General features: G+C 38.5%; 1 protein-coding gene across 6 annotated transcripts in view; it reads right to left on the bottom strand.

Annotated features, from left to right (window-relative positions):
- Positions 1-327: 327 nt before the first annotated feature.
- The window catches only part of ppp1r13b (protein phosphatase 1 regulatory subunit 13B), a 30034-nt gene continuing 12510 nt past the window's right edge, over positions 328-17851 (bottom strand). For 2 of the 6 annotated variants that reach the window (XM_023347609.1, XM_023347610.1), the window contains 14 exons: positions 15479-15580; positions 12642-12816; positions 12218-12417; positions 11971-12135; positions 11159-11351; positions 10615-10743; positions 8018-8151; positions 6790-7240; positions 5722-6488; positions 5501-5638; positions 4686-4819; positions 4432-4598; positions 4131-4330; positions 328-3308 (listed from right to left, as the gene is read on the bottom strand). In XM_023347609.1, the coding sequence (XP_023203377.1) occupies positions 3267-3308; positions 4131-4330; positions 4432-4598; positions 4686-4819; positions 5501-5638; positions 5722-6488; positions 6790-7240; positions 8018-8151; positions 10615-10743; positions 11159-11351; positions 11971-12135; positions 12218-12417; positions 12642-12816; positions 15479-15580 (2997 nt within the window). In that variant the 3' untranslated portion in view covers positions 328-3266. The remainder of the gene's footprint in view (positions 3309-4130; positions 4331-4431; positions 4599-4685; positions 4820-5500; positions 5639-5721; positions 6489-6789; positions 7241-8017; positions 8152-10614; positions 10744-11158; positions 11352-11970; positions 12136-12217; positions 12418-12641; positions 12817-15478; positions 15581-17851) is intronic. The other 4 variants (XM_023347611.1, XM_023347612.1, XM_023347614.1 and 1 more) reach the window with 4 other exon arrangements.

Below are 17851 nucleotides of genomic sequence, written 5' to 3'. Positions count from 1 at the left end.
ATTAAAAATCATAGCCAATAAAAATGCTTGTGAAGCAAGGCCACTTAACATTTCAATATTTGCTTGAGGAAAACATCTCACACAATAACCTTAACCATTAGGAAATTATGTCTGATCAAGAAATGAACCCAAACTGCTCCTTCAAGTCAGATCTTAGATATTCCTGCATTTCCTACATATAACTATGTTGTGCATGACTTGTCTGTAATAACTGAAAACGTCTGAAATATTTCTATGCAGTCTGACAACTTAGAACATAAAAATCAGCATAAAAAACTTCACTTCAAGCAGCTTTATGATTTTTAAATGAAAAAAGCACCACAAATAAACAGAGCAAATAGATTTTATTAGCATTTCAGCAACATAAAGCTCAAAACAAACAGGATCAATTCTAATATTCACACCCTAATTTAAAGGTATTTATGGCACAAACCAAAGAATACAGGAGTTATACGATGATGGCCCAGACTTATCTGCAACACAGAGCAACAGACTGCAATTTGTTAAATGCTATACCAGAGTTGAGATGAAATGAGTCTGCAGCACTTTGTCAGTCCTGAGATATTTCAGTGGAGTTGGTTAAATCATAAGAAATAAACCAGAGATGACACTGTAAAATCCAGCTAGGGTGGAAAACAAAAACAAAAAAAGATTTTAATAGAGAAAATAAGATAATATATAAATTATATTCTGAAATAGAGTGTAATCTGTCTAACGAGGGAAGATAGATGCTTAATGTTTTAGAAATGGTGAGACTTAGGTCTTAGGAAGATAGTAGTGAGGGATAATGCTACAGGATCTGGTTCCTTGGAGTTTAGATTAAAATATGTGTATATAATCCAATGTTTATTTCCTGCACTTCTTTCTGATGGGGTGTGTATTTGCATGTGTAGGAAATACAACATTTCAGAGCCAAAAAACTAGTAATTTACCTTACCTGTACTTTTCCTTTAAAGCTAGTTTTGTAGAGATGAGTTTTCTTGAAGAAAACTGGCCTATAAAACGCCTCAAGATGCATTAATATATTTAGTAAACCTTTACGAAGCCTAAATCAATAATTTTCTAATCCAATCTTTTTTATTTGCGTTTTTTATGGTTCTATTGTACTTTTTTTTTTTTTTAAGAAAAATAATTTAAAAACCCATTACTGCTTAAATCAGCGGTGCGCACGCAGTACTCCGATGTTGTTTTGTTACTCATTCTGCTGCAAGTTGGCTCAATTTTGACGCGCAAGACGTAACCGGTAAAATCCGGTTTAGGATTTTCAAAATAAAACAACCGGAAGTAGTTCATTATTTCTTGCGCGGCCCGGTACCAATTGGTCCGCGGACCGGTGGTTGGGGACCACTGGCTTCAAGGATGTTCCCTCAGTCATTGGCACCCTTGGTAGAGATGTGAAAGCCTTAAAATTTTATTTTAGAAACATAATCCTTTTTGAAAATTTTGAAAAATCCAAACTTGAATAGTTTTGCCACCTGATATTTCTTCTACTGGGTTTTCAATCCTCCTTCAAACTTACTACATGTTCACTTTTAATTCCCATCAGCTTGTTTGTTGCACCGTTTTCCTTGTTTTAGTCCATTTATATTTAACTTTATTGCATGCATTTTGTTTAAATACTGTACTAATTGCTGCAGCGCAGTACTGTCTTTCATGAGTTACAGAAACAAAATTTATGTTTACCAACAGTCTAAAAAAAATAAGTTTTTAAATTTTTACATTGATCAGTGTCAAGGACGCTAAATAAACATCCCGTTTTTCTGGGGTATAAATATGACTTGACAAGTGAAGTTCTCTCAGCCACTCCTCAAAATGGAAAAGATAAAAGAACATGCCACTCAAGTAAGCTAGATACAGATGTGTGTTAATCTCTGTAAAACAGAAAAAAGGCTAAAATAACACACCTTACCAGAACTTGCTCTTTTTCACAGTAGCATAAAGTAAATATTTTAAACTTAATACAAATGGAACTATAATAAACAAGGCTGGATGATAACTTAATGTGAGCACATACAGTAAGGTGGGATGGGACAGGGCAAAAAAAAAGAAAAAGAAAAGCTCACTTTAAGATAACTGCGGCAAAGAGTGGTAACAATAATGTATTTTAAGGCTTTTAGATGCATCTGTATCAGGGGCACCAATGAATTGTGGAGGACACTGCATATAAATGACACCACATGGGGTCTCAGCGCCATTTGATGCCAAATTCTTCCCTTCTCTGTGCAAATGTAGCTATGAATTGTGTTATATGCATTAACACACATTCTACAGTTGTATGCACAACATTTTCTGGCAAAGCAAAATACTGATTGTTGCCCACTTTCATAGCATTGTCTTTGGGATGTGCTAATTTCAGAGATTTTACATACTGAACCTCTTAATTTAACATCTGTTTTACACAGAGATCACATAATACAAAGAAAATATTGTTCAAAGGGTCGCTTATAATTTATTAGTGTTCTTGCCAGAGATCCAGAGTAATTCTGCGCCAAGATTTTGCACATTAATTTCAACAAAAAAAAAAGAAAAGAAAAACGTTACTGATGTGTATGAAATCAGTTGTATAATGCATGAAATGTCAGTCCGTATTCATTAAACTAGCTTGTGTGAGCAATACTGAGGATTTACTTTCTCATTTTCCCCATAAAATTTCAATTTCAGCTCCGTGAGAACATCCAGAGCGACTTTTACTGCTGGAAACCATTAATAATTACTAACAGCAGCAAAGAAACTGATCATCCCCCTCTTCAGCTTTACTTCAAGCTGTTGCAGAGAATATGAATTAAAACTTTTAACTGTATTTCATCTTTGGTGGTTAGTTTTTCTGCAATAGTGTTTATTCAGGTGGAGCAGAACAAGAAAAAGAACGTCCTTAAACCCAAACCAGACTTAAAGGATAAACCTCCAGCTATTATACAGTATCATGTAAACCAGTGCCATCAATATGACTTTAGGAGATGGCTGAAGTGTGAACACTGCAAGAAATACAGACCAGGGGTAGTGTTTGAATCTTCAAATAGTCGTCCGTTAGAACAATGAGAGAGGCGGGAGGAGGAAGGAAGGAGGAAATAAGGATGGAGACAGTTAACAGACTTTGGAGTGCTTGTCTTTGTGTGTGCAGACGTGAGTAGGTGTGTCAAAGTTCAGTTCCCTCAGCATAGGAGGGAAGGATTTTGTGAACGCACAAGGCTGGGGAAGATTATGGCCACAGGGAGGAGTCGGAGCACCGGGCTCCTCTGGTGCGTCTCCGGTCCAGGCGGGAGACTTTACGCCAGGGAGCGCTGACGAGGCTTAATTCGAGGACAAAGCTGCAGAGACAAACAGAAATCAAAATTATTTTTGCTTTCCATAACTAAATTCATACTAAATTTCTGGGCTTAATGCAATTATTTTAATAATCTTTTTTTTCTACTTCTCAATAATTATGAGTGTTATTTTATTCTAAATTGTTTAAAGTAAAGCAGAACTTACAGTTACAAACTAGAAACAATATGCAACGGTACATAACAAAATACGTCTAGCAAATGCTGTTAATTACAAACGTAACCAGGATCTGAATCTTCTCCCTATATAATACACAAACATGACTATTAGCACACTTCAGTGATGGTAATCTTTAGATCTCTCTAATATTCCTCCTCTTGTCTGAAAAAGGAGATTTAAGTTCCCATATTCTGTGTCAAACTATTTAAACTGTTTTGATCATTTCCATTAAATCTTTTATTTTTAGTAGCTCCCATGTTTGTAATTTCAAAAGCAGCAGGTCAATCTAAACTCTGAACAGCATCAGCATGTTATCAAATCTGCTGTTACACAAGACATCATGTTGCTGCTTATGAAGACAACTTTCCAAACGAGCTCAGATTCGGATCCTCTGCCCACCTAGTAACCCAGAAAGACAGCCTTATTTGGAATTTATATATTTCTTTATAAAATATGTGGATAATTAATTAGTTTGATAAAGGAAACCTTTATTTCACTATTAATCTAAAGATTTATTTTTCACAGAGTTAAACGGAGATTAAATTTTAACCCAGTCATTTTTTCAAGGTAATTGAAAGGGGTAAATTCTGAAATGCCAAAATACTAAAATAGTTTATAGCCTGCTGTTAATATTAAGCCTGCTGTACCCCGAGCAGGTTGCGGGGCACGTAGCCCTCCTTGTCCTCCAGCCGTGACCACCACCACTCCGTTTCATTTTCGTCTTGCCGCCGCAGGATTGTGATGGCGTCTCCCTCCTTGAACGACAGCTCATCTGGACTCTGGGCTTCGTAGTCCCACAGAGCGTACACCGTGCCCTTGTTCATCACACCCAGCTTCTCCTGAACACCTGCATAGGATAGTGCAGAACAGTTTATGTCAGATTTGAAGGAGATGAAGCAGCGATGGGATTATAAAACCACAACTTTCCTCTCTGGGGCCCTTTCTCACCGTATAAAAACTGGGAACACTGGATGTAGCCCTCTTCCATTTCCTCACATTTGTCTGCTGCCGTCTCCACATCACTAATGGTGCTTGCAAAGATGGCGGCTCCTGACTCCACCAACAGTTTGCAGAGATGAACGCTGTTGCAGGAGGCGGCACAGTGAAGAGGAGTCCTGCTCAGATGAACACAAAGAGTTAAAGAAGGGAGACGCGAGCGGAGTCATGATTAAAGCATTATGGTGTTGACTCTACAGACTCACCATCCATCGCTGTCTGCCGCATTGACATTCACACCGAAATCTAGCAGGAACTTGACGATGTGGTGGTGTCCTGCACACACTGCGTTGTGCAGAGGTGTGATGCCCTCATCGTTGGGAGTGCTGGGATTCTCCACCTAGAGGACAAGAGAAACATGAGGGTTATACACCGCCCTAAAAAGGATGAACTTCCTCATCTTCTTCCCATAAACACACTGAGGTTTTTGATTTTAAAGGGGCAGTATTATGTATTTTCCAGGCACATAGTGCCATTTTATAGCACAATCAATTAACTGTGTTACCTTCAGTTGTTATAAAAATGCTGTATATATCTAACATAACTTACAAAATGTTGTCTTTGAAATTTAATGCTGGTAAAAACTGTCAAATTTAAAGGACTCTGTCTCTTTAAGAAGCCCATAGTCTTTCCCACACTACACCTTCAGCAAGTAATTGCAACAATATTTCTCTGGTATCCCATTAACAGCATGATAAGCAGAAGCGCAGCTCTACCAGGTGTTTCCTAATTGCTGCTGTTAGTCTGAAGGAGCTACTGGGATACTCTGTGAGGCAGAAGCTCAGCTGGGAAGAGCTGTGTTGAAAATGCGGCACTCATTAAGAGCGACCATTTTCCCATCCTGAATGGTTGCCACGGGAGATTGGAGGATTTCTCAAACATGCCTGAAAAAATCATAGCAACACTTTGATTTCACATAATCCCAAATTCCACCTTTAAAGTAAAATGTTCATGGGGTGTGAATATTTTTTCACAGCTCTATGAATGAAATGTACATAAAACATTCCTCTGAAGGACATACCTCATAGATGATCCTCTGAACCAGATCAAACTCTCCCTCTAGTGACGCATCAAGCAGCAGAGCTAAAGGATTAAACTTGACTCTGAAGCCATGACCGGTGCGCTCAGAGTCGGGTTTTTTCAGGTTTGTGCGCTTCTCCTTTAACAAAAACAGAAATGTCTTTTAAGATAAGAAAAAAGTTAATGTATTAAAAAAAGGAATACACCTCTGCAGTGGCTCACCAGCGGTTGAGAGACTGCTGTCCCGCTCTCCTCTGGACTGCTGACTTCTGGCACCGGGCTGGGCAGAGATGCCTCAGAGCCTCCTGCGTTGTTGTTGTTGTCATCCTCCGGTTCCTCCTCCTCGCCTGGATCCGCAGCTCCTTCTGGTGCATTGGGTTCGTTGTCATTGGCGTCGTTGGTAGAGGAAGCCTCAGAGCCTGGTTCCTCCCGTCCTGGTGGTGGCGGTAGCTGCGTCTCAGGGAGGAGGTTGCCGTTGTTTGTGTCAGCCAGCGAATCGCCTCCCAGGTATCCGGGTGGAATAGCCGGCTGATAAAACGGCGTTCCATTACCGCCGCCATTACTCCCACCTGATCCACTGCCACCATTTCCCTCTATGCCTCCAGCCAAAGTGTTAAACCTCTGGTAGAGAAGTTTCTGAATGTTGGGTCCGCTGGGGCCCTCGGGTTCTGTGATAGAGCTCCGCTTTTTCAGTGGTCTAGGAGCGTTGGCTAGCTTTTTACGGAGCACTTCCAGGTCTGCGTCGCTCTGGTAACGGAGCGGGGAATGAACCATAGGCGTAAGCTTCGTGGGACTGAGTGGCCGTGGAATATTCTCCACACTGGGAGGAGGTGCCGATGGTTGGAAGCTCTCCGGATCGTCAAGTTCTCCGTCCACAGAGTCGTCACTGCCGGCTAGGCCTTGGAGCGCCGGGAATGCTCCACCTGCCTGGACGTAAGGCAGGGGGGATGCTGGTGTCGAGCTGGAGGAGAGAACAGGCTTCCCATAGACTATATGTAGAAAGAGAAGGTAGAATAAAAGCAAACAGGGATTCCAATCAGCTTTTTTTATATATTACACTGCAAAAACACAAAAAAGTACTAGTTATAAGTGAAATAGTCTCTATCAGATTATTTCACATATAACTGTTTCATCAACATTAAAGAGTAATTGTCTTACAACAAGCTCCTATTTCTTGCTGAAAAGTTACTTGTGTATTATTTCAAGTGTACCAAGATATTTGCACTAGAAACTAGACCGGAAATACTTGGTTAGATTTTGAGTTTTTGTAGAAAGGTTCTTAAGTCTCACCTGCTTTAACAGCAGGCTTCAGCGGTTGGCTCTTTGGCGCAGCATGCTGCAGATACATGTGATAAATGGAGCTAGAGTTCACGGTAGGTGGGCCCTTGCGGGGCGACTGAGGCCGCGTTCCTCTGTCCGGGATGAAGGGGCGCACTGCCACGGCGGGCGGATGATCCAGACGCTCGCTCAGCGCGGGAGGGAAGAGCGGAACGTTGGGCTGGAAGGTGGGACTCGGCGGCACAGAGATCCGCTGCTGGATCTGCTGAGAGGAGGAGCCGGTGGAGGACGGCACACGGGGCCACGCGGGCGCCGGGGGGTTTGGAAGGGGCCGCGGGGGCGGTGCATCTTTGCGGCGCTCCAAGGAGCTGGCTGTATTTGCGGAGGTGAGGTGGGATCCATACGGCGGCGGCTGCGGCTTGGTTATGGCAGGGGAGGACACAGCAAGTTTTGGATCTAGCACCTGAGGAAAAGCAGCAAACAGACAAGAATGTTTTTCATGAAGGATCAAGTGTCAGGGTTCTGTAGAATAAGATATCATTTTCATTTGGTTTATTTAATAAATATATTCAGTTTTTGAAAATAAAACAGCTTGACAAGTTATTTGATTGGAAGCATCCTGTATCATGGTTGCAGTTTCTGAAGGCCAATATTGATAAAGCAAACACTTTCCTGGCTATTTTCTTTCTTGATAAAGAAAGTAAAATATTATTAGCATGCAGAGTTTGAATTCATTGTGTATGAAATAGAACATTCTTTCTTAGGATATTGCAGGCAATGAAATCGCGACTTGATTCATTCTAAGCTGTAATATGTAACAAAACTTTGTTTGGATTGAAAATAAAAAAAAAACATTTAAAACAAAATGAAGCGTGAAAATCAAAAGGCAAAACTGAGCTTCTTATATAGATGATTTGGTTGTCAATAATTTAGCAAAAATAAAACTTAAAACACAAACTTCTTTGATTATGTTTAAAAATAATTAGTCATACAACTATACAATGTACATCAGGTACGATTTGCTTGATCTCTTTTTAATGTTTAGCTCTGATGTTGTGAATTTTTCTACAGTTTAAAGTCTGATTTGACAGTTTTATCCCAATAGACTGATGGTAAATTTGTTCAGAAATGAATAATGAGATATGATGGTCCTCACAGGTTTAAAAAGCACAATTGAATTGGCTGTAGTTAATCAAGTTTCAGAAGATTAATTAGTGAAGATTAAAACTAGACAGCTTACCTTTTCTGCATTTGGGGTCACGGGGGAGTCTGAGGTGGGGCTCTTGCCCTGACTGTCGGACCCTGAGTCTCGTCTCTCAGGAGGTTTCAAAGTTGTGCTGGACTTGCCTATGGTGGGCCAACCAGTGTCATTAGCTATGACAAAACCAGGACACAATAAGTATGTTACAAAGTATTAATAGAAATACTTCTTACCACTAACCATAGTGACAAATGCCACTAAGCAAAGCGACAACTTATCTACTTTAATGTTTTGTATGAAATGTTTGGTCAGGGCTGTCTGGAATTTTAGTGAGGGAATGTAAACATGTTACCAATTCAGATGGAGGAGTCAGGATTTTTACATGTTGATCCTATTAACCAGAAATCATGAAGTGGCAGATAAGGTAAAACTATTTTCATGGTTGTCAAGGTTTTTAATCTGTATGTTCCAGAAATCAGAACCACTTGATTGGGTGTTGGCTTTTGATTCAGCAGTCCGATGACGGGATATTTTGCCTGGTTTTGAACTCTGAGCCAACATGAATCCGATCCATTAAAAACAAAAGTGTGTGAAATTAAAATAAATGAATAAAGAAATGTACAAAAATATTTTAAGAATGTTTTGTCGTCTTAGATCATGGAAAAAGGAATTAAGTCTCCTTTTCCAATTTTCCCTTTTCAAAACCTATCCAAAATTGAAACATAAATCTGATCAAATTAGGTTACATGCTTGTTAAGACGGAAGGAACCCTATGTTTGCTTCTGATATTGATAGGTATACACCGATTCAGTGATAATATATCTGAATCTAAATCATTTCTGGGAAAGTCCTTCAACTTAATATTTCAGATGTCTAGATGGCCTAAAATCCATCTGAATACATATTAATCAAAATCAGGGATAAAACAGATATTCTAGAATAGGACAAAAAAATCCTGAGGCCCAACTTCACAGCAATGACAATGGATTTGCATGCATTAGTAGAATAGAATAGCATGTAGTTGCTGCACTTGAAGTAAGACGTGCGTTCAGGCTGAAATAGTAAATATTTTCATTAGATTTAAGGGGAAAGAAAATCTCTTTTACAAAGGTGTGTCTTTTAGACAGCAAGGAAAGGGCAAATGGAAAAACAGAAAAATAAAAACAGAGCAGCAGAAGTAGATGAAGACGACAAAGTCGGAAAACCATAATGCTGAAGATCAATGATGTGTTTAAGAGATTTCATCAGATGTTACCAGATTTCTTTTAGGTCTTAGATCAAGTGGAGGCTAACTTTACCAACAATATTGCTAACAAAGCTGAGGCAGTATGGGTCATATCATGCTGTTGCAACCTTCAATAAATTGAATGGGAAGCAATAATTTTCACTTTATTAAGCAAAACTTTAAATGGTCAAATTGGAACTGCTCCTTTTTTTTCCCTTAATACAGTGATAAAAGCATTTTTGATACTTGAATCAGAATTCCTAGTGATAAGGAAACCTTTTAGATTCAAGTCAACATCTTGTGCATGCAAAGTGTTTAACAGCAAATGCTTCCTAGTATTTAGATGTCACAATATTCGCATGAAGGTTAGTGCTACAACAGGCAATCAAGGAATGTTATGAAACTGAGGAAAATAAAGATCATTGGCTGATCTGTGTATGAAAACAAACAAGGCATTCAACTCTTCAAACCTTCTCAAAACTGTAAATAACAGGCACGGGATCAGCAGTGCTTTGATCATAGTCTCTCTAATAACTGCATTGTTTAATTTATTTTTAAATTATTTTAACATGATGATTAACTGTTAATAATGTAGCAAATAAAATAAAATGTACAGAGTTGTACAAAAGTATTAATACCCCTTAAAGTTCTTTATTTTGTCACATTACAACAACAAACTACAGTGCATATGTCAATTTAAGAAAAGACCAACACACAGCAGTGCGTAAATGTGACATTCAGGAAAAGGACAGACTTTTACCAATTAAAATCTGAGGGAAAAAAAAAAACAAGACTGTGTGCATCAATACTTTGCCAAAATAAAATTGTAATTTTTCATTACAAATTACAATATCGTAACAAAAAATATGCTTCAATTATAGCTCTGGTTATATGTTAAGTTGAGCCTCTGCTCAAGTCTAAAGAATTTTGCAGACTATAAAATGGCTGCCTTGTAGTTTTGCCCTATCTTTACATTCTCCCACCTGGGGAGTGGCTCTCTGCAGCTCCTCCTGAGTTACCATTAGGCTTTTGACTGCTTCGCTGATTATTGTTCTTCTTCACAGTTATGCGCTGCTTTTTGTTGGTCTATCACACAAAATCCTAATAATCTTTATTAAAGTTTGTGGTTGTATTGAGTTAACATTGTAATAATGTAAAGGGGCATAAATACTGAACTCAGGCATTGTACTGTATTGCTGGTCAGTGAATATTGGAGCAACTCATCATAACGCAATTACTTTAATATAAAAACACAAATTAGTTTCTGAGGAGGATTTCAAGGATTCCAAATAACTCTCTTTTTTCTAATCAGGAGTAAAATACTGAATGCATACTGAGGATCCTGTGCTACAATCAAGAGAAAAGGTTCAGTCGTTGCCCCTCCTTTGCATATGCAGCTCTGAGCACTCACGGGACGTGCCGTCAGAGCCACTGGAGGCTCCGGGGCCCGGGTGTGACTCTGGAAAGGACGGGAGTACCGGGTCCACAACGATGTCTAAATCAGACACTTTCCAAGAACCGGGAGGCTTTCGCACACCGTCTGCCCAAAAGCCCAAACCCCAATCGAAACAGAGACATTACATGGACATGACAGAATCGACACGAGGAGAGACCAGGACAGACAAAGAGAGTTCACACGACACAGGAAGAGAGTGAAGGTTAGAGAGGAGGGAAACAGAAGTTACAGAGGTCAAGTCAAAGCTGAGATCTAACAGTTCAGATTGGGAAGAAACGGCTTCAGTTCATGCAGGAAGTGTTCAATGTGAAGAAGTGAAAAAGCTGGTTTGTCCAAAGTGCATGCTGAATTCCTGATATCCTAACAGTAAATTAATTCACTGTTTTAAGTCACTGTTTTAGTAAGAAATTTTGCTTCTGATATCAGGTGAAATAAAATCTTGTACAGTTTGTTTTTCCTGGAAATATTGTTATTCCTGATTCAATGTAGTTCAGCCCACCTGATTTAGGACGACCCTGGTTGGCTTGGTTATTCACACCCAGTGTTTGAGGCTTCAGAGGGTCAGGCGGTAAGGTGTAGCCCCCATCCTGTCGGCTTGGTACTGGAACCTGGATGTAGGGCCCAACAGCAGCAACCCGACCCAGAGTACCAGGGGCCGGTTGGGGGGAGGGAGGCCCATTGGCTCTATTGAGCTGTAAGGAGAGCGTCAGACACATTTCAGACATTATGATGGAGAGCTATGGATACTTTCAGAGAACTTGAGGAAATCTGCAGAACTGATGTTTCATTTTATATTTGACTGGAGAGATTTTTAACTCCCAGGCATCAGTTTAATTGATGCCTGGGAACTTTTAAAACTTGAGAAAAATATCCACCTTAAAAAATGCATTAAAAAGATACTGTTTAGTATTTTCTCTGCGTAAATCTTAAACAACATCAGCCCTTCTCAAAACTTCCAAACATTCAAGAAATTTTTAAATTTTAATTTTTAACTTGAAATGTCAGTCTTGACTGCTTGATGTTAATTTTTATTAACATGACTTAATTTTCCAATCATATGTTTGGAGACAGTTCTTTAAAGTCTTTACATTTTTTAAGAGAGTGAGTTTTTTTTCTTTTTTGTTTTTATATTTTTGTAGTCTAGAGTAATGTGCTGCACTATAAGTGTCTTTGCAGAGCTGGGAGGGTTTAAAAGATTCTTGTAAAGGAGAAAAAGAAAAGACAGCAGTAGACAGCAAAAGTATCCATGATGATGCCTGAATGATAAAAAGACAAATACTCAAGAGATGGATTGAATGTTCCTAGTCTTACAGGGAGATTTTCTTTTTGACGTGCCTCAGCTTTTTTCTTGTAGAGGCGTTCCCGCAGCTCGCTGATCCGCTTGTCCATGAGCGTCACTTCCATGTTGCGCTTGTTCAGGAGCTCCTTCTGCTGCTGCAGCTTGCTGTTCTGCTCCTGGTTCAGCTTGTTCCGAATCTGAGGAGCATAAACGCCTTCATCACTGCAGCCTGAAGCAAAGTAAACATCTTGTAAGCGGTGAGATCATGCAGAGCATTACCTGAAGTTCTTGGTAAAGCTTTCTGAGCTCCAAGGCCGCTGCGCCAGTCACTTGGCTACCCAGGCCGGTCTGTATGCCGTTGAGCTTTCCTCTTCGCAGGTCCTCCAGCTGCAGGCTGAGCTGCTCCACCCTCAGCACGGCCGTCTGCAACTCAGCCTGCTTCTCTTGAAACAAACTGGTGACTTGTTCGATCTCTGCCGCTGGATGTCGAAACAAAAACCCAACAAAATCAAACATAAATACTATTTATGTATATGCCAATCAGAAGGAAAAAATGCTTTCTGGAAAGCATACAAATAAATATTTCTATAGTTCATCTTTTTTTTAAATCATTGCAATAACTGATTTATGTAGTATTACTACCAACATATTGACTTAAAAAGGTAGAAGAAAAAGTCAGAGTACATTTGGTAATTTTACATACACAAGTTGCCGTTGATGACCTTGCTGTAGTCCACCTGGCCTCTCATGGCTCGGATCTTTTTGAGCTTCGCCTCCTGGCTCTCCACGCGCTCCTTGAGCCTCTGCAGCTTCTCGCTCTCAGACACGGTTTGCTGCTGCCGCCTTTCCTGCTGCTTCAGGTAACGCAAACGTTGCTCCTGAAAAATAAATAATTGGATTTTTTTTTTTTTATCTGTAATATTAAAAACGAAACACAGAGATAATTATTTTACCAGCAAGCGCAAAATGTGGAGGCTTTTTATTTTTTATAAACTATCCAATATCAGAAGGACAAAACATTGACCTCTGCTCCAACAAAACAAATTACTCTTGCAGGCAAATAAAACACACAACGTACCATCTAACACAGGAAGAGAAAGACACACTTTTAAAGGCTAAACAGGTCTAGAGTGTGTATTAAATGAGACACTTCATTGTGTCAGGAGGGCTGAAGAAAGGGTCAGATGACTTCATCTCTACCCAAGTGAGAATTGCTCCAGTTAGGGTCCTAAAATAAGAACAGACAAGCCCGAGTTTCCAAATGACTGCAGGGCTTCGAGTGGGGCCTACTTTTCACACATCACAACAAAAGGCAATACACTGTTATGCTATCTGGGGGTCTACAGTGGCCTTTATCCTGCATGACTGATCAGTAAAACCACAAACACACAAGTCAGGCTAGTTCTGTTTCTCCAATTACAGAGACTGAGCAGAACGTCTCAAACACAACAGACGAAGCAAAATACAATCACAATCTAGGCCTGTCACAATAACAACTTTTGCTGGACGATAAATTGTCCCAGCAGTTGTTGCGATAAAAGATAATATTGTTGTTTCAAGACCATGTTTAAGTAATACAACTGTAACAGCAAAAATAACAATACAAGAACACAATCTCAAACATCAATCAAGTTTAAATTCTAATAAATATTTACACTGGAACTGGAATACATTTTAAATATCCAAAATAAATAAAACAACAAATAAAATTAATTTTTAAGTCTTGGAAAACAAAATTGTCCCTCAAAAAAGGGCTAGCTGAGACCAAAACACCAAACTGAAGACTTTTATCATCCAGTTTTTGGTAGAAAGAGAAGGTGAATGAAAGTTATTGAGTTTGTTTTAATTTATCATGTCATTAATTGATTTATTGACTATTGTAACAGACATATTAACAACAACAACAATCATAAAGAGGCTTTCATGGGTTAACATTTACTCTTGAAATGCCTTAATGAATTTTATGTTTCTACATGTGTTTAAAGTCTCTTTGCCAAAAGTCACGCTACAATCCATCTAACTGGTTACATAACAACTTGGCCCCCGTTTAAGGTCACGGGAGAATCTTTGCATGGCACAAACACATAAGCAGTTAACTGGACTTCTGTGTCCTGAAGTTAACCGAACCGAATGCAAGACAGTAGCTATCAGCTGGCTTTCCAACAATCAGAGAGATCCATTAGCTAAGCATTACAAATCAGCTCAAAGAATGAATAATCTGCATCATGTTAAAATATTTGGATAATCCTCAAATTGATTAAAAACATAAAAGAAGCTGGGTGGCTCAGTTTGTGAACCTGGGTTCAATTCCTGGTCTCGGGCCATTTGCTGCACAGCTTAATGATTCTTTGATGAGGTCCAAGTCTTTCAGCATTGAAGGCCTCCTTGCCATCACCCTGATTTTTAGCTCTTTACTCAGATTTTCTGTAAGATCCAAGTCAGGACTCTGAACCAGGCCACTCCAAAAGAGCAGTATTTCTTCCAGTCAGAAGAATCATATTGGTAAAATTAAAAAGATGACTTTAAACCTAAATATGACAGAGTGTCAATGATTTGGGGTATTTTATATATATTTTTTTTCAACAGTAATTTAAGCTTCATTCAATGCAACAGCTAAAAATTATACAAATCCTCAAGCATTGTGAAGAAGCTTCTTTACTTGCAAGTTTCCTATTGCAAGTATTTTATATTTAATAGTGAAGCATTAAATATAAAAAATTAGACTGAGAATCTCACACTTAGTCACCAGCTCATGCTTTTCCCTGAAACAACTGTCTTTATCTACCCATCAGGTCAAATGCAAATCTAAAAAAAAAAAAAACACCACAGGAAAATTTCTTGTGCTTTCATTATGCAATTGCGGTTTTTAAGAAATACTGCAGCTGTTGAGCACAAATGATGGAAAAAGCACCAAAAACACAAACATGGATGAGCAATCTGAGTACTCCCTACACTGAGGTAAAGATAAAGTACTACGAATCATTAACCGTCATCATTTCTTTAAAAAATTCTGTCGAATATTTACACTGATACGGTGTCTTTTTCTGGTATAGATGTTTTCACATGGATGTAAAAATTTCCTCAGAATTTTTTACTGAGGAAAAAAATTCCTCAGTAATTTTTTTGAGGTTTAAGTGGAAAAACAGAAAGTATATTGTTTAAACAGTGTGTAGGTCTGGTTTACAAAACTAAATTCTACTCCTCCTTTTCTTTCTTTATAAAATAAGTAAAAGGGTTTCAACTAGATGTACATTTTATTTTTTATCTTTTTTTTTTTTCTCTCCAAAAGTTATACATTTATACTCTTTATGCTGAGAGTTCCAGAAAACCAAAATTAAACTCCTTGTTTGTGCGCAGTTTGGGCCAATAAAGTTGATTCTGATTCGTTTTGATATTAAGTGGGTGTTAACGTAGTATTAGACTAATTCAATTTAGAGGAGACATGAAATGCAAACAATGTGACTTTATCTGTCCAGCCCAAAAAAGATACAGTAAACAGAAACTTGTTCTGAAAAATAGATTGAAAAAAATTTTTTTTACCTTTGCAACAAGCATCTGCTGCTGAGCCTCGATCTGTTGCTGCTGCCGGGTGGCCATCTCCTGCAGCTCTGACAGCGTGAGCTCCACACGCTGATTCCCCACCTACAAAACACACACAGTGGTCAAGACACTAAAATCTAAACATAGTGATCCCAATGTTGACACACACTGAGATGTTACAAAAAGTGCTGATATACACACAGCACAGAGGGCGGTTAAAGATTTCCAGTCAGGTGAAGAGAACTGATGGGCCTTATTGTGCAGAACCATCCTGCTTTCTTATAAACACAACTGTCTGCTGAGTAAATATAAATAAATAAAGCAAAAATAGGCTTAAATTTTAGAGCTTAAATTTCCATTACTAAGAGCTGCCGGATTCAGAAAAGTTCATGACCGGAGATTTTGCTTCTTCCCAGGAGCTTTGATGAGTAGGATGCTTTACTTTAGCGGATACCCGGATTTTCGTCCAGCCACAACATCAAGGTTTAACAGCTCGGAGCAAAAAGCTGGAAGAGCTGAAAGCTGCCACTGAGACATAGTGTGACGTGGCGGTGTGTCCTAAAGCCACCACTCAGGTGAATGTCCCATAAGTCTGCACATCAACGACAAATGTTAAAAAAAAAAAAAAAAAAGTCACTAAGTGCAGAATAATACATGTGGTATTTAAGTTACATAAGCAAAGCACATTATATAAAATAAAAAAAGTGCCAGAGTAAAATACAAACTGACAAGTTACACAAAATATTCTATTTGTATAAATATTAAAGAGATATCAGACTCAATTTGGCACAACAGAGTCTCTCATCAGACATTATATGTAATGAAGACTCAGTGTGACGATGAGGCCAATGTGCCATTTAGTGTCAAGAGCTTAATAACAGTTCATATGACAGAGAGGGCATCAAAATTACACAGCAGAGCTTCAACCAGTCAAATACACCACACTAAGTCTCCAGGAGACATTTCTTACAGTAAAAGGAAACTCTTTGACTCTACAGCCGTCCACAACTCGACCACATCAGATGTTGACCTTCATATTGTTTCCTCAATACTGTCCACAGCTGGGAGTTTGACACAAGTACAGATTATGCTTTCTAAATAATAGGAGTGGGGTGAATACCTGCAGTGGTATCATGTAGAGGTGTGATGGAAAAATGGCTTTTAATCAGAATTGGACAATTTTGAGTTAGCCAGGCGGTTGGAAACTTAAGAGTAATTGTTTTTCTGTTCTGTAAATGTTACCAGGTCATGATAAACACAACACTCGTCAGTGTAGAAGTTACTGACAAAAAGGTACTGTATCCAAGTTAAGATATTTTTAGTACTACTCAGGTTTTTAAACCTCACTAGGAAACACTCAGACTGAAGTAATGATACCCATGCTAACTGTTACTAAACGTTAATGACAGTTTGAAATGTCAAATCCAAATGATCTTGTCTTCATTTTAAAATAAAATTTCTATGGAGTGACTTTATGTCTCCGTATAACAAAACACAGCTCACAGTATGACAGTAGTGGAAAAACATACTTTGAACATTTAATTCTAGTTCATAATTAATAATTTGCAGGTTAAAGCTTTTAAAAAAGCTGAAAATCAGAAACAAAACTTTACCTGAAAACTGGTTCACTGTTGATATGATGTAGCAGTTATGTTTTGATGATTGTGAATAGAGGCGTATAAGTTGTGTTTCAATATCTGTTCTGTGTATATACTGAGTGGGCAGACAGATTATTTTAACAGTTTTTGCTCAACAGTGATAAACACTAGATGAAAAAAAAAAACGCTTTTGAAAATCTAATCACCAAATTAGATCTAGGTGGATATAGGATAGTTAGAATATCCAATATCTAACTTGGATATTTCAGAATATTGAGAGAAGCCAAAGCTGCAGGGAAAACCTTCCAACCAGCAGGTTGGAATCTACAAACATTTTACTCTGAGGTCAACATCGTAAACACTGCTTTTAATCTACTAAATCAGCACCTTGTGACATATTTTATAGGCTGCCAATTGGTAGGATTTTTTATAGTCATTTTAACTACTGGAGAAATTCCCCTCTTTGTTTATGCACCTCAGTTCACAGGCCTCCTCCAAATTTAGCGTCTCTTATCTCAGAACAGGCAGCATTCCCGACACAAAGGGATCTGAGGAGAAACTGCATAACGGTTCACATGATGCTGAGTTTACAGGAGAAACAAGAGTTTACACTGACAAACTTCTGCTAAACGTCACAAATGTAAAAAAAAATTTTTTTAAACTTCCAAATAAATGAAACCAACAAAGACTTGAGATTATAAGTCAGTTGCAGTTAATAAAACATTTCAACAATTAAACTAAATTACCTTTTTTGTGACTTTCTATCATTTTTTAA

The sequence above is a fragment of the Xiphophorus maculatus genome, chromosome 15, assembly GCF_002775205.1.
Source record: "Xiphophorus maculatus strain JP 163 A chromosome 15, X_maculatus-5.0-male, whole genome shotgun sequence".
NCBI lineage: Eukaryota > Metazoa > Chordata > Actinopteri > Cyprinodontiformes > Poeciliidae > Xiphophorus > Xiphophorus maculatus.
This window is presented reverse-complemented; position numbering and strand designations above follow the sequence as displayed.